The 15,426-nt window shown below is 44.5% G+C and overlaps 1 protein-coding gene across 4 annotated transcripts in view; it reads right to left on the bottom strand.

Annotated features, from left to right (window-relative positions):
- CFAP299 (cilia and flagella associated protein 299) overlaps positions 1-15,426 on the bottom strand; it is a 214,341-nt gene that overhangs the window by 17,570 nt on the left and 181,345 nt on the right. For 3 of the 4 annotated variants that reach the window (XR_010372857.1, XM_064450769.1, XM_064450768.1), the window contains exon 4: positions 12,250-12,392. Coding sequence is in view for 3 of the 4 variants with exons in the window: in XM_064450769.1 (XP_064306839.1) it covers positions 12,250-12,392 (143 nt within the window). In the remaining variant the exon portion in view is untranslated. The remainder of the gene's footprint in view (positions 1-12,249; positions 12,393-15,426) is intronic. The other variant, XM_064450770.1, reaches the window with a different exon arrangement.

The following is a 15,426-nucleotide window of genomic DNA, read 5'->3' as shown; positions in this document are numbered from 1 at the left end:
TAACGGGTAGGTAATGACAGTTGTAAGACTGCAAGAAAATGCAACAATCGTTATCAAGCGACAGGGGGAAATGCAAAAATGCGACAACGATGGAGAACATCCACGTACAAGGCAGCACAGACAGCAATGTTACAAACTCCGATGGACAGAGACCAGAACTTAAAAAAAAAAGAATTACAAAAAAGCGAGAAACATCTGTCTTTGAAGACAGCATATGTCAGGTGTACACAAGAAAAGAATGAATATTCATCTCTTCCCAAAACACTGGAATAGCACAACCGTTTAACAATGGGAAAATTTGACTTGTAGCAGATTAATAACTTTCTAGCAGTTTTAAATTAAGTAACACAGATGAGTCGTTCCCCTCCCTAATATTTGAGAATCCCACTCAAAAGATTATAATTTATAACTGATGTAATCATTGTTTGTCCACATCTGCTTAATGCAGTTGAATGCTTTAAGGTACTGGAAATACGAGGTATGTGTCATATATAGAACCGAATATTGCCACATTGTCTGGGTTTTGGCTGGGGTAGAGTTAATTTTCTCCCTAGTAACTGGTACAGGGCTGTGTTCCGGATTTAGGAGGAGAGTACTGCTGACAACACACTGATGGTTTAGTCGTGGCTAAGGAGTGCTTACACTAAATCAAGGACTTCTAAGCTTCCCGTGCATTACCAAGCGAGAAGGCTGGAGATGTCCCAGCAGAAGGAGCTGGGAGGGGGCACAGCCAGGAGAGCTGACCCACACTGGCCAAAGGGATATTCCACACCAGGAGACGTCACGCTCCCTATATAAATGGGGGAAAGCCGGCTGGGGGCCCGCTGCTCAGGAACTGGCTGGGCATCGACTGGTGGGTGGCGAGCAACTGCATCGTGCATAGTTTGCTTTGTATTTTCTATTACTATCTTATTATATTTCAATTATTAAACTGTTTTATCTCAGCCCATGAGTTTTCTCACTTCTACCCTTCGGATTCTCCCCCCACCCCACGAGGAGGCAGTGAGCGAGCGGCTGCGTGGCACACAGTTGCTGGCTGGGCTTAAACCACAACACATGTCCAGCAGTACGAAAAAGTGATATTCTCCACCAAAAGTTGAGAAAACTTTGCAGTTCCTATGCATCCAACTAGACCTATACACTACCACAACCCCCACCTTCTATACGTTTAATATCTGTCACCTGTCATCTTCAAGACAGAATTTCACAGGTACAGAACACAACCTAATTTGTGTTATCGTTCAGTATTTTATGTAAAGCTATAATTTTGCAAGAAACATACCTTAGAAGGCATTTTCAGGCATGCATCAGTGTTTAAGTGCAGACGTGAACAGAGTGGAAAATTACCGTAGAATTAAAAGAGGAAGCCTATCAACACTCATCTGTTGAACGTATGCAAATATGCTCTGGAAGAACTGCAGACACCCTGGCAAATCACAGCCTGTAACAGCTCCGAGCTTTCACCACATCCCTGCTGCCGGCATGCTTGGCAGCCAGGGGCTGTCACTGTCCTCTGCCCTGCAGGCGAGGGAAGGAGCTTTCACAGCAAACAGCCTCCACCGAATCGCCCTCGCCGTCCTTTCCCATCCATGTGCACAGGGTCATCTGAAGCAACATCAGCGAGACAAACATCACGCTCTCACATGGAGACTGCGTCTCTTCCTCGTTGACCTGTAGGTCATGAGCCATACAGGAATTCATAGATCAGAACTACCACTCCCATTCTTCATCCCTGCTTTGGTGTTCAGGGCAGCATTATTGAAACAAATAATACAGCTTCCATTATTGAAATGTTTTCTATTTCCTTATCTGTTTTAGCAGATGCGAGGGGTCAACTGTGCCTTTTCCATTAAAAGTGTCAAATGGTCTGACTTCTGTATCAGTTTTGGGCTGAAAAGGTTGGGATTATATTTTGTAACATTATATGATTTATGTGGAATTATACGATGTGAGAAATAATTTGAATGTTCCACCAAAAAACAAGACAAAACCAAACCCAAAAAACCCCAAACCATCTCTCCTTACCTCACTAATTCTACTAAGTGTTTTAAACGGTACCGTTAACTCCAAAGAGCATTAAGAACAGAAGAATTGCCCTTCCTTCCCCACCTTCAATGCTAGCCCATGCTTCTCCTACCCTTTCCCCTGCTGTTCTTCAGGAAATACTTTCCACGTGATGACAACATGTGTGATCTGCCTGTGCACAGAAGGCCATAAATCCATATTACCAAATGTTTATCTGAGCTATACGAACGTCTCTGAGAGCATGGTATCAGCATCCCACAAACCTCAGGGTGTGCCAGCGCAGGAGAGGGAGCTGGCCAGATACCGTGTCCTTACAGAGAACATTTTGATCCGGGGATGTAACGAGAAGCAGGGTCGCAGGAAGGTTTCCTCGGTGGCAGCTCCGGCGCGTAGGTGCAGGTGCACTGCCCAGACTGAGTGCTGAAACAATGCATTTCTGGCATAGCGAGGACTCCAGCTTGGCTCGACATGCACAGCTTTCACATCCAAACCTTGTTACTAGATCAGCCTGGAATGTCATTCTAAATCCATACTCTCCAGGCATTAATCAAGAAAGGGGGCCAGCAGGAGGGGGGAGAGCCTATTTAAAACTCATAGCAGAGGAAAAACATACCCTCCAAAAATGCCCTATCAGTGAAGGGAATTAAGTCCCTTTCCTAGCTTGTGGTCGTTTTCAGAGACATAATAAAAATAACCTGTGGGACCCATAGAGTACCTGCAGTTAACTTGTCATCACGTGCAGATGTATGGTATCTTTGCTATTGCAGTGTATTACATTATTTCCTTAAATTGGTCTCATGCTTCAGCCCTGGGAAAAGCACCAGAATAATTTACTGGGGCTGTGAGACTCAGATTGCACTGAACAAGCCCCACTGGGCTCACTTGGAAAAGCACGGGAACTCCCTGCCACTCAACCGTTAAGCCTGGGATTAAAGGGAAAGTGAAAAGCTCCGAGAGTTGCAACGAGCGGCCACCGCGACCCGAGCAGCAAGCTCTGGAACCAGAGGGGGCAGCTCCGACGCTGCCGAAATGACACCATGGCACCCCTGGGCGAGAGCTGTGTCACTGCCGCTCTCCCACCGCAGCCCGGCATCAGGAAGCACGCGATGGGATTTGACCGCGAGAGATTCTCGTTTCCATGGAAAACCCAGACACCAGGAATTGTTACGAGGCTTCCCAGAGGAATGTCCAATTTTGTGAGCTCTCCGTAAGCATCTGTGAGGGAGAGGGGAAAAGGAGGCGGGGGAATTAAGGAAATTCAGAAACCAAGAAAACTGGGAAGAGATTGAAAACAAAACTGAAGTGGAGAAAAACAAAGTCATATATTTATTTCATGGAGGAAGAGAGAGAAGCGTATGTTGGATGACAGGGAAAAACACGTCAAAAAGGACATGGCATGCTTTTTAACATTCACAGTATTTTACAACTTAACACGTTATTCCTACTTGGCATACCCCCTGCTGGCATTAAGCAAGCTGCCCTGTCTCGAGGTAGGTGAGGCTGAAAAGCGACCCTCAGGCTTTCTCCTGAAGGCTTACTGACTCACAAACCAGACTTCCAGCTGCTCTCTGTAAGCACGGGTGCCTTCAGGATATTTAGAAAATAAAATCACTATTGTGTATCGTATAAAGATTTTCACCAACATAAATATGAACTCTGTAGTGCAAACAAACAAACAAAAAAGATTGTCTCTCCACACCCTGCCCGCTTTTCTTTTTTTTTTTTAAATAATCAGGAAAAGCACAGAGAAATATATTATTTATCCACGCAGATCTCTGCTAGAGGGCAGGAGTTCGGTTTTTTTTACCTTCCTTAAATCTGCAACTCTTGCATGATATTAAGCTTCTAAATACTGCGATACGGTGGCATGAAGTAATGCAGTCAGCATACACTGCTTGTAAAGGGCGCGTTCCTTTCTAAAAACACTTGTAGAAGCAAACTGACAATGACTGCAATTACACTAACTTGGTTTCGATAAAGTAGCTGTGACAAGACCATTGCATCCAGAAAAGAAGATCCTGCAAGATGCTGTGGATTTTTATGTAAATACTTACTTTTCACTGAGGAGATCTAAGGGTGAGCAGTGAAATGATTAGAAGCGTAAAACATACCCATACAAAGGAAGATTAACTGGCATCGCGCAGGAGAAGAGACAAATAGGTAGCATCACAATAATCCAAAAATAAGGGAAGACACAGTGATACTGAACAAGAACTTTTAACTGGAAATACTTTTTTGTACACAATCAAATTACATGCAGACCTCTGCTGCAGCACAGGAGATAAGTAGATTCAAGTTTGGGGTACTGAGGAATTTTTCAACCAAATGTTTATTTCAAGATCCTGATTGCTCAGACCTCACCAAGGATGTGGGAAATACAGTTGCATATCCGTGCTTCTCTGGATCTTTAATTTTTGACGTAGCTCAGACAGGAGAGCTTGAAAAACGCAGCCACAAAAGCCAGTAATTGCTGAGCTCTCTGGGGTTGTTTGCTGTCTCTCCCTGCTCCTTTTCCCCACCCCTCCCCGCCCCCCCCAACATTGTAAAGATACTAGGTCTTTTCCAAATAACAGTTTTGGAAGTTTTAGGGAAAGTTTTTCCAAAGAGTTAAACCAGATCCCTCTCTTGGTATTAACTATGGCTTCTGGACGTTAATCCTCAAGAAACAGTCTCTGCTCTCTTAGGCCAGGCACGGCCACAGGCTGTCACAGGAGTCGGGGCTTCACCCTGTTACGTGTTAGGGAGAAATTCTGTTTACGGCAAGACGTAGTGATTCTCCAGTTAAGCTTTAACATTGTTGGCCACAAATGCACAGCTCCACTTACAGCAGCTGGCACCAAAGCAATACCACTAGTTAGCAATGCAGTGTGGGAGAATTTCGCCATGATTTTCACTAGGATATAGCTGGCAAATGAAAAAAGTACTAGTTATTCCATGCAACCATCCATTAAGAAATCTGGACATTCCGACTTCAACCACAGCTATTTCCTGGTCTAATTAGAACGCAAAAGCGGCTTCTCAGACACCCATGTGTGGCAGAAATCACACGCTGCCTCAGGATCGCCACACGGTGCTCTAGCTGACACTTTCATGTCCGGACAGCAAACCAAGAGCACAAAGTTTCCAGAAAAGTACTTGCAAAACTGCGGGACACTGCGGCTTCGTTATAAGCATCCCACTGATGCCCATTACCAACGAGCGATAGCCAGGTCAGCCACCACAATGCAAACTAAAGCTACGCTTGCAGAGTCGGAGCGGAGGCGTTCAGGTTATCCTGTGCTGGCCAGGCCTGCTGCCCTGCGCGGGACACCTGCTGCACTTGGCTCTGTGCTGCCCCGACTCCTCTCCCTCCACACTCACACACCCATTCTTTCTAACATAGATTTTAAATAAACAATACAACTGATCCCGGTGCACCTCACTGTAACTTCTTAATGCTTTATGGGCAAACACACGCAGTAATTAAAGCCCCGATCCAGGGTCCTTATTCCGGTTTTTCTTTTTGCTTGTAATAGTAAGTAAATACACGCTTTAAGTGTTTCTCTAAATACGGAAGCAGTTAAGTGAGTGCCTAATTAGGTCCCTTGTTTGGGACCTCGCCCGTTAGCTGTGATTGTTTCTGATGTTATTAATCACACTGCAGCTGTGCCAGGAAGCCGGTCCTGGTCGGCACCTTAAAGGGGCCTCTAAAAATGCAACTTGAGAGGGTTAGGCACATTCTGCGTGTGTGGGACGTGGCTGGGTTTGCGGCGCATTGACCGGCAGGTCGCACGCCAACAATGGGATGATTTAGAAGAGCTTGATGAAAACTAGCCTTGACAGCACCAGCGCATACCTATCGTCAGCACTGCGAAGGTTCGGTATCATTTCTGGTCCACGTGAAGAGGGAACCGAGGCTGATGGGAAGATACGTGGCTACCTGGTGAGGCAAGATGTATAGGATTTGATCTCATGGCCTGCAGAGCGCCCTTGGAACGAGCGAACGCACAGGGCAGCACTGCAAAATTGTTCTCTTCATTTTCAGGGAACCAGCAAGAGGAGAAACAGCTATCGTGTTTAGGTCCAACTGCCTTATACATCTGTCCATGCATCCTAACGCTGTCTTCACACGTAAAAAGCCGTGAATCATTTCTGATTCTCAAATTGCACACAGAATCGTCAACCCAAATCACATTCCAGACAAGCACTGGGCCAATTCCTGTTTTCCAAGTGGTTTTTCCTACTGTTCCGTTCTTTCCGGTGACAGCATGGCTGCATGACAAGGAGGGTGAGATCGTCTTTCCCCCGTTGCAATTTTTTCCCTCCCACAATTTTAGTAGTTTGTAGTTTGCATTTCCCTATTTCAAATGTATACAGTTAGCTTGTTCAAAGGTGTAAAAAGCCAGTCTTTCCTCTTAAGAGACTTAATCTTTCTTACAAGATAGAAGTTTGAAGTGAAAAACAGAGAGAAATTAAAAGTGAAAATATTTGCTGTATTTAAATCCAAGCCAGATGTGGAAGCATACATCTCCAAATTAAACATTTACTGAGTTGGCAGGAATGGAATTTTCTTCTCACACATGCACACGTCAAGTCTGAACGCACTCTCCTTTGTACCTACGCGTCTCTCTGCCACTTGCTCTCCATTGCCTTGCATTAAGAACGGCAGTTAAGGCAGCAGCTAAGAATTATCCCCTGGACTTCTGCACTGCCACTGCTCCTGTCGATACAATAGAATCGCTTCATCTCCAAAACATCTGGAGACTATGATGAAAAATCCTGGATGGCAGACGTGAGACAGCAACATGCCCAAGTAGGAACCTGACGGGTGACTAAGCCATAAACACCACTGAAAGCAGCAATAGCGCAGGTACTGAAGATCTTCAAAAATAAGGCCACTCTATCTGTGAGTTAGGACACTAAGTCTTGTATATGATGAATACCATCATACAAGGAAAGGACTCAGGACTCACAGATAAATAGTGAGAACAACATTTTTCCCCCCAGTATGGCGAGAGAAGGGTTCCAGCCAACGCACGCCTGGAGCGACACCAGCCTTCGCTGGCTTCGTCCTCATCCGGGCTCCCCAGTTTCACATCCTTTACTACTCTTTCCCCCAAAGTCTCAACAGCAACCGCCTTGGTATTACTGGGATGTTCGTCAACAAACACAGAACTCGGTTGTGACCAAAGACCCAGACGGTTTTGTAAACATTAAGCATGATGACAAACAACCGAAAAAAAACCCCTAATTTTTGTGAACTATAAACCAAAGTATTGCCCCCTTCATACTCTTTGAAACCAGTCTCTTTTGTAAGAAATCCAATGAAATTTATCAAGACATGGCAAAGGCCTTACAAAATTGCAGTGCTTGAGACAGGTGTTTTTTTCTCAACCCTGAATACCTTCACACTGTAATATTACTAGCAGTATGGTGATCAAATGAGGGGGTGGAGTCTGTCTAATGCTCTCCAAGATTGGAGATTACACATTTTGGAAACTCAGATGTTTCCACCTTTTCCCTGAAGTTTGGACTTAACTCGTGGTCTACACATCCATAGCATCCAATCATTACAGGCACTAATGAGCTTCTGATCTGCAGGCGTTCAAAACCTCGGAGAAGCTGACTTCTCTTGCATCGGCTGGGGTAGCTGGAGAGCGACATGCCAAAAGGACGATGAATGGGGTCCGCAAATGTACACCGAGAGCGAATTACCAAAGGGTTTCCCAACTGAGTAAACACACCACCACGGCAACTGGAGAAACGGCTACCTGTGGATCTTTCAGCGCACGGACAAACCTCCTCTTATATTTGCAAAAAAGCCCCTCCTGATCAACAAAACGGAAAACACCAAAACAAGCCCAGCCCGTTTTCCTCTAACACCCGACTCAACATCCTGCTTTCTGAAAGGTGGAAAGAGATCCACAGTAACTGGTGTCATCAAGTACAGGCTCACACTGCCTGTTGTAGGTGACCCGCTCCTACCTCTAGCTGCTGTAATCAATTAAATTACAGGCAGCCACAGAGCATGCCTTGGGGCTGGGGAGAAACGATTTCCAGAGGCTTTGGGCTGGATTCTGGGATTACCACCACCCCTGCATGTGGGTTGCTGCTGTCTCGCTGCTCCCGGGGTGCAGCTGGGGCACAGCTGGAGTTCGGTTTGGCTCCCGCCGCCTGTTCCTCAAGGAGGAGAAGCTCTCTGCACAGCTTCTGCCTGGCACGGTGGGACTCCCTGTGCCACAAAGCATGAAAATGCGATTGCTTCCCTCTCAGCTCTTGCCTGGGTAAGCGGAGAGGCAGCACTCTTCTGTAAATCGCTCTCAAATCTGCGAGGTACAGCGCAGAGCAGGGAAGGGAGAAGTTGCCTCATGCCCCACACTTGGGAACGTATTGCTGGCCATGATTTGGCCTACAGGTCTTTACAGATTAACAGATGGTATCTTACGATATACCTGACAATAAAATGGGAGGGAATTCCAACCCCAGTTAACGAATGACTGCCAAATGCTGCGCCCACTTGCAGCCAAAACAGACCACAAGAGGAGAAGGGCAGAAGCTGATGGGGTGGTTCTTGCCAGTAACAAAAACCAACATGCTGTGTCTGAAAGCACCCTGTGTGTCATGATGCACTTCTATCGCAGACGAGGCACAGCACCACAAAACCCTGAATGCCGGACCTCCCATGCTCCGACTGATGCGTGCCAGGGCCAAAACCAAACGAGTTTCACTGCTGATGAGATAGCGATTTCAGACCATTAGTTCAGGGGAAAAATCTAGGACGCATGTGAATGGCTCCTTACCTGGCTCTGGATTAGAGAAGAATGTGCACACTAGTGAGAAGAAAAGAAAACGCTGCAACCACGAGCCAAGCGTGAGGATAAAACACTACAGCGAACACTATCAAAAATACCATACCTAGCATGCTGCCACAGAAAACTAATGAAAACCAGGGCAGGAGTTCACGCAAAATCGAAATAGTACTGTTCTGCTGCAAGGTGTTCATGTCATCCTCATTCACTATGAGAGGCACTTGAAGTACGGCTGATCAGAGAGAAGGAAGCCCAAACTTACTCTTTTGCTGTGCTGCTTCTTTCGGAGAACTTTTTGGTACGGTTCCATAGAGGGAACATTCTCCGTTTTCTTTGAACAAATTGTATTACACTTGTTTCTCATCAGATTACATAAATTAGCTGAGCGCGAATGGATCCAATTACAGTCCAGATTCCAGACCTCTTAAGAACTTACTGCCTAACACATTCCTTTCATTTAATAAACTGGAACCAAATGAGGATTATATCATATAAATAATACTCCCTCCATAGGGCAATGCAATAAAATGGGAAAAATACCCAGAGGAACCACGTAGATCAAACACAAGAGCCTCTGATATTACCCACCGGATTTTAAGTATGAACATCACATAAACTTAATTGTACAGTATTTTTGCTTTGTATTATGAACAAGAATCTGGTTCAGAAGGTACTTAAGACCAAGTTTAACATTTTCTGACAGCCTCAGACAGCTAAGGAAAAAACGCGTTGCAGCAAAGAATGGATTTCCATATTTAAAAGATAATTGATAGCTCTGCACAAGACACTAACCTCTCCAGCAAAACCCAGGATTTATGACCTCCCAAGGGACTAAGAGTAAATACGACCAAGAGTAAGGGCTTCGTAAAGCTCTGAGTAAGGCAGTTACCCAAACTGACTCGTTCTTTAAGGAGGCAGCATTTTGGAACAACTTAGACTGATACGACAACTTCTAGGAACAACCACTTCTGACAAATACTCGTCTGGCCTTTCAGCTTGAGAAGTAGATGTGCCATCTGTAGGTGGACATTTTTATACTTGCCTAAACGCATTAGTATCCAGGGAAGAAAAATGCGATGAAAAGGCTTGGATTCGGAGTTCAACAGGAGATTCAAAACTGAGGGCAAAAACTATACATACAGTCAAATTATGCCCATTCACAAACAGCATTCTTGACACATTTTGAAGAAGCCGGGAAGAAAACAAAGAGGCAGAGTGACAACGCTGCCAAGACGAGAGATGACCATGAAATGTACAATTACCTGTAAGAAAACTCTTTTTAGATTACTGAAGAATGGCTGAAGACAGTTTTGATGACAGCCTATGTAATTACAACGTGACGAATCCTAAAGCTGTATTTAGCCTGGCATGCAACAACAAATACAGGATCCAGCAGGTGAAGTTCAAATTTAAGACTCGAACCAAGAAACAGGATGTTTTTATCTACTCAATAAAAAGGTTTTCAAGGGACACGGTAAGTTCTATGCCAACAAGTATCTTTCAATCAGTACAGTACTGGCCAAGTCTTTCTTCCTGGGCTTCTTCATACCTGCCCTCCACCTGTCCAATAACGTTCTCCATGTTAACCGTGAGAGACACGGCGGGAATGAGACGCACTGCTCTGAAGACGCCGAACTGATGCAAAACGGGGCACTCAACAGCTGCAGTGGACCACGGGATACATGAACATGGTTAGAGATTTCCCGTGATATGATGGGGCTTTCGCGAAAAGCCAGTTTGTACACGTGATGCATCGAGAACCACGTAATTTAACCATAAAGTGAACGTTTTTCCTTTAGCCAGTGTACAGTGTAGCACATCTTCAGTATATATAGGTATAGTTATATGCATGTATATAGGTATATGGACCTCATTAACTACAGTGCAAACATTCATCCGTATATATAAGGAAAACTAACTGGCCTTCCTGGCACTGCCTATGCTTTATCTGAACTCCCCTTTATGTTCAGCTGGAAAGTTCAAACGCAGTTTCAAATGGGTTACATGACAGTTATAAAACTCCGTATGTAAGCAATGCCCTATCCCCAACTCCCTTTTCTTTTTTAACAGAGAGGTAAAATAAAATATCACCTGAAGCTACAGTCTGCCACTAGAAGGAACGAACATACTGAGCTGTCCATGGAGTTTGCAGTGTACCCTGGTTTTGACACAAAGGACAGAAAAAGAGGTTGAAGCATACATTAAATGAGACTCTTTCAACTCAGATTAACCAGGACTAAGCACACCTGCTGGATACAACACTGACATTTCTTATTGGCTATGATAACAGTGATTTAAAAGGCTTATTTATGAGTCACTAATAAAATCCCAATATGTAGAAAGGACATAGTACGCAAAGCAGACACAATTATGTTCACTGCTGTTCTTAATTCAATCATAAACAGCAACTGTCTGTTCATCCCCATGATTTAAAAGCACAAAATCAGGATTTTTTTCTTCCAGTCGAGTACCTCTGCTTCATTGCTGACATCTGCCGTCCCGTGAACAAATAACACAAAGCCTTCACCAGCACACTTGTCCCCTGCAACGCTCATTCCTGCTTTCTCGCTCCCTAACACGTATCAGCATTTCATAGAACAGTATTTGCAGTGATTTGCATCATGGAAAACCACTCTCAGAAAACGGAGACAACGCATTAACCCGTTTGTACTGGACACCTTTTTACCAGGAGACAATAACCGTGCATGACGTCGCAGCTAGTTGTTGACAGCTGTCACCTTCTAACACGTGCGAAGAGGAGACTCCCATAAGGGTTCACAGCCGCAGCCCGCTGAAATCTTTACCACCTCTTCCCTCACGTGAAGAGGGCCTGCCTGCCACGTCACATATGCTCCTGTGCTAAGCGTGGTCCCAGGCCTCAGTCACACCGCAAGCTTTGCTGCACCAAGCCTCTTCAGCTTGGACTGCACGAGAAGTGTATCTCTGGGCACTCAGGCACAGGATGTATTTTAAGGAAAAATACATTCTTCGGTGAAAAAGCTCACTGATTATGTTTCTCATTAGTCAGAGGGAACATACCACCTTACTTGCCACCAGAAGGCCTCCGCAGGCAAAGCAAAACATCCTCCCCTGGACTCTGCGCGGAGTGGGCAAAGGTAGAGATGTTCTGGCAATTACTGACCGCAGCTACATGCCCGGCGGCATCTCCAGAACTGTGCTCTTACTGATCAAAGCATCTCGCTATTTACAGCCTCCTCAGGATAACGAGGGATGCGGAGACAGGCAATGGTTGTAATGCCCTAGTTAAGTTTCCTGCTCTCGACTAAATAAATCTGACAGGGACCCTTCTTAAAGCTGTTCTCCACAACCACTACTGATCTGTGGTGTTTGCCTTTCAGTGAAAAACACTATCTAGCTATCTTTCTCTGTATATTGCCTAAATGCAAATAAATGAAAACAAGGTCAAGATAAATACCTCAGATCAGTGTTCCGAGGGAAAAGTCTTTTCTTCCCGCTGAAGTAGACTTCAAAATCATCTGTTGTCAGTCTGTGTGCGTAGTCGATGTATGCAGACACCTCCTGGCAGTGAGAATTTCGGTCACGAATGAAGATTATGGACTGGAAAACACAAAAACTGCCACAAATGAAGAACAGAAACATACACACGTGCACAGACTTCCATATAAAAACCCCCATATTTAGAGAGTATATAAACGTTTTCAACTTCACCTGGGCCAGGCTGCTGTTAGGAATTAAGATACTGAAATTATGGCATATTACGGCATGTTCTTAACACAGGCTTGGCAGCGTTGCAGAAAAAAGAAATACAAATGCAGTGTCACACAACATGCTCTCACGTGTTCCCCACGTCTCCTGCTGCCACTTCGGAAGGCTTCATGCACTAATTACTGGACCAATGAAAGAAGGGCGAGAATGTTATTCTATTTGGGATGCACCTCTACAGCCAAAGCAAAACTTAAGCTTAATATTCACAGCAGGTTTTCAGCTTTTCAGAAAGATGACAGACTGGAAGCTGGCTGCCACACACCCCTCTATTCTGTGCTAGGACCAGAGAACAGAGCAGACGTTGCCAGCCCTCTCTCTTGCAAGACAAGCCCTGCCCTGTTTCATTCCTAACACCTAATGAGTTCCAGAGCAAAAATCTGATAATTTAAATACAAACAAACAAACAGCAAAGCAAGATTTGTGCTTAGAAATAAAGCTGACTAAAGCAGGGTGGCTACAAGGAGGGAGCAAATGACTCATTCAGCTGTTGCACCTCCATGTGTCAGAGCTGAATTGAAGGTGGTGTTGGGGCACCTGAAGGACAGCGGCACGTTCAACGGCCGTTCCGGCTGCAAGAGATTACCCTCTGCCTCGGGCTGTAACACCTGGAAGGACATCTCTGCTGCTGCTGAGACGTACTTCACAGACGAAGGCGCTAATGGGAAGGCTTTCAGGAGCGCTTGCTGCCGGGAAACCCTGCTTCCCGTTTACTTGCTACTCCTTCTCTGTCCCTTTACCTGCTGTTTGCTTTATTTTCCAACTGAACTGCCAACAGGTTGGTAGAAGGCAATTCTTTCTCACACACTGCCGCAACACACAAAGCAAGAAGAACCGGTATGATGAGTGTGGGCTTGCAAGGCAGAAGGGTTCCTGCATCCTGGGGTCCACGTAAGAAAAACTGAACGCTGAGCCTAGAGGCCGTTAAGCAGGTGACCTATAACGCTATTTGCTAGCTGTACGCATATTTGTTTTTACTCAGCTGAAATCAAGTGATATTTCTTTTTTGAATGTGGGGGAAATGGAAACGATACCACATGGAACTCTTTCAAAAAACATTTTTTATTTTAACAGCAGCAGATTTCCCGAGTGCAATGGTTTCTCTGGCAAGCCTTTGTTATACTTGAGACAAGTTTCCTTTTCCAACTTCACATTTAATTCCATCAAAACATGTGTTGCTGATTTTGCAATTTTGTACCGTCGACGTTGTCGATAGGAAGAGCCAGAAGAATCTCCTACAATACATGTGACCATCTTGAAATACATGTCTCCTCCCTATCCCCAGCACCCCCCATTTGGAACAACTCATTCATATGTCTGGCGAGCCAGATAAAGGAAAGCCAGATAAAGGTATGAGACAATGAGAAAAACAAGACTGTCCCCAGCACACAGCAAGGCAACTGCGCGCCGCACCCACGCTTAGACACAAGACTAGGTTTATATCATGCATCTGGAAAAGGGATTCGTCCTCCTTCAGAAAAGCTAGTTTTAAATGAATGCCTTGACTCACGCAGGATCAGCCGATCGTTTAAAAGAGCTGGCAGATGTTACGACGTTATCTGCAAGGTTAAACGGAGGGCTACCTTTCAAGGCTCTTCAGCTTGTAAAATTCATCTCCTAAAATGATGTTCACATATTATCAGCTATAAATCACACAGGACTACAGGCAAGCACAGAGACTGCCATCAGAACTGCTTTACGAACTCTGAGAGAGCAACCAGAATACCAAACCAAAAATGTTCTATATTAAAGGTACGCTTTTGAGGCTTCCTCCTTAAAACTAAAGGCTTTTGATCCTTCTCATCTGTCAACACTGTTCTCTCCTCATCCGTGATTAATTTCTAACCACCTATAAGCATTTATTAATTAAACTATGAATCAGCTTGAACTTTCTTAAGTTATTCTAAACTTGTTAATTGTCGTGCCCTTTTGCCCTTGAGAAGGCTTGTACAAATTAGCACTCTTTCTTCCCAAAACGATACAGCTCCTGACTGAAAAGTAACGGAACGAGAACATGAACACCTTCTCCTAAAAGTCTCTTCGTTACTCTTCTGATTCGTCTCTAACACAACAAACCCTATTAAGCACAGAGTTTGTGCTTTACATCCATCCGCAAGTTTTCAGGAACTTACTATGTGGTAAAAGGTGAAAAGGCTTTACTTTAAGATGGCGTTTGAAAGGTACACTTAGATACAGCTTTTGGGCCTGACAGCCGAACCTATTTACAACTGGGGCAAGCTGACTTACAATTACTACAATCTGGAGCAAATTAGAATAGAACAGAAGAGAACAGTTCATTTGGAAGGGACCTACAATGGTCATCTAGCAACACAGAGTTCCTTTTGCCTCTCTTCTGGTCAGACGCTAGAGAAGGGAGATGCAGTATTTATAAGGGATAAATATAAATATCTCCATATATGTTCATTTATTTATTTATTTGTTTTTTATATAAATATGAATCTCTTTATCCACTATTTATCCACTGAGGCAGTGGATGAAGTTCAAGATCAGGAAACCGACACGTGGAACCGAACAAGATCCTACATTTCCGTGCTTATCCTTCTCACTTCCGTCTCCAGTGATAAGTTTTTACCGTAGACAAACCTTGTAGAACGCCAGCGCTCTGCTTATTCCAAAACCATTTGCATTTGCAGCTTCCTATAGGCAAAAGCAGAACACATATAAGGAGCTGCACCTGGCTATGCTAAATACGGGGACACTTAATTCAGCAACCTATGTGCGCGATCCTTGGAAAAGACTAATACAAACCCATCAAATTTCAAACTGGATTAAAGACACCCAACAAACAATTGTGAATAACTAATTTATCCAGACATTTATCAACCTTCTTAGCTACATGGAACATTTG

Source organism: Phalacrocorax carbo, chromosome 4, assembly GCF_963921805.1.
Source record: "Phalacrocorax carbo chromosome 4, bPhaCar2.1, whole genome shotgun sequence".
NCBI lineage: Eukaryota > Metazoa > Chordata > Aves > Suliformes > Phalacrocoracidae > Phalacrocorax > Phalacrocorax carbo.
The sequence above is the reverse complement of the archived record's forward strand: the minus strand, read 5'-3'. Positions and strand labels throughout refer to the sequence as shown.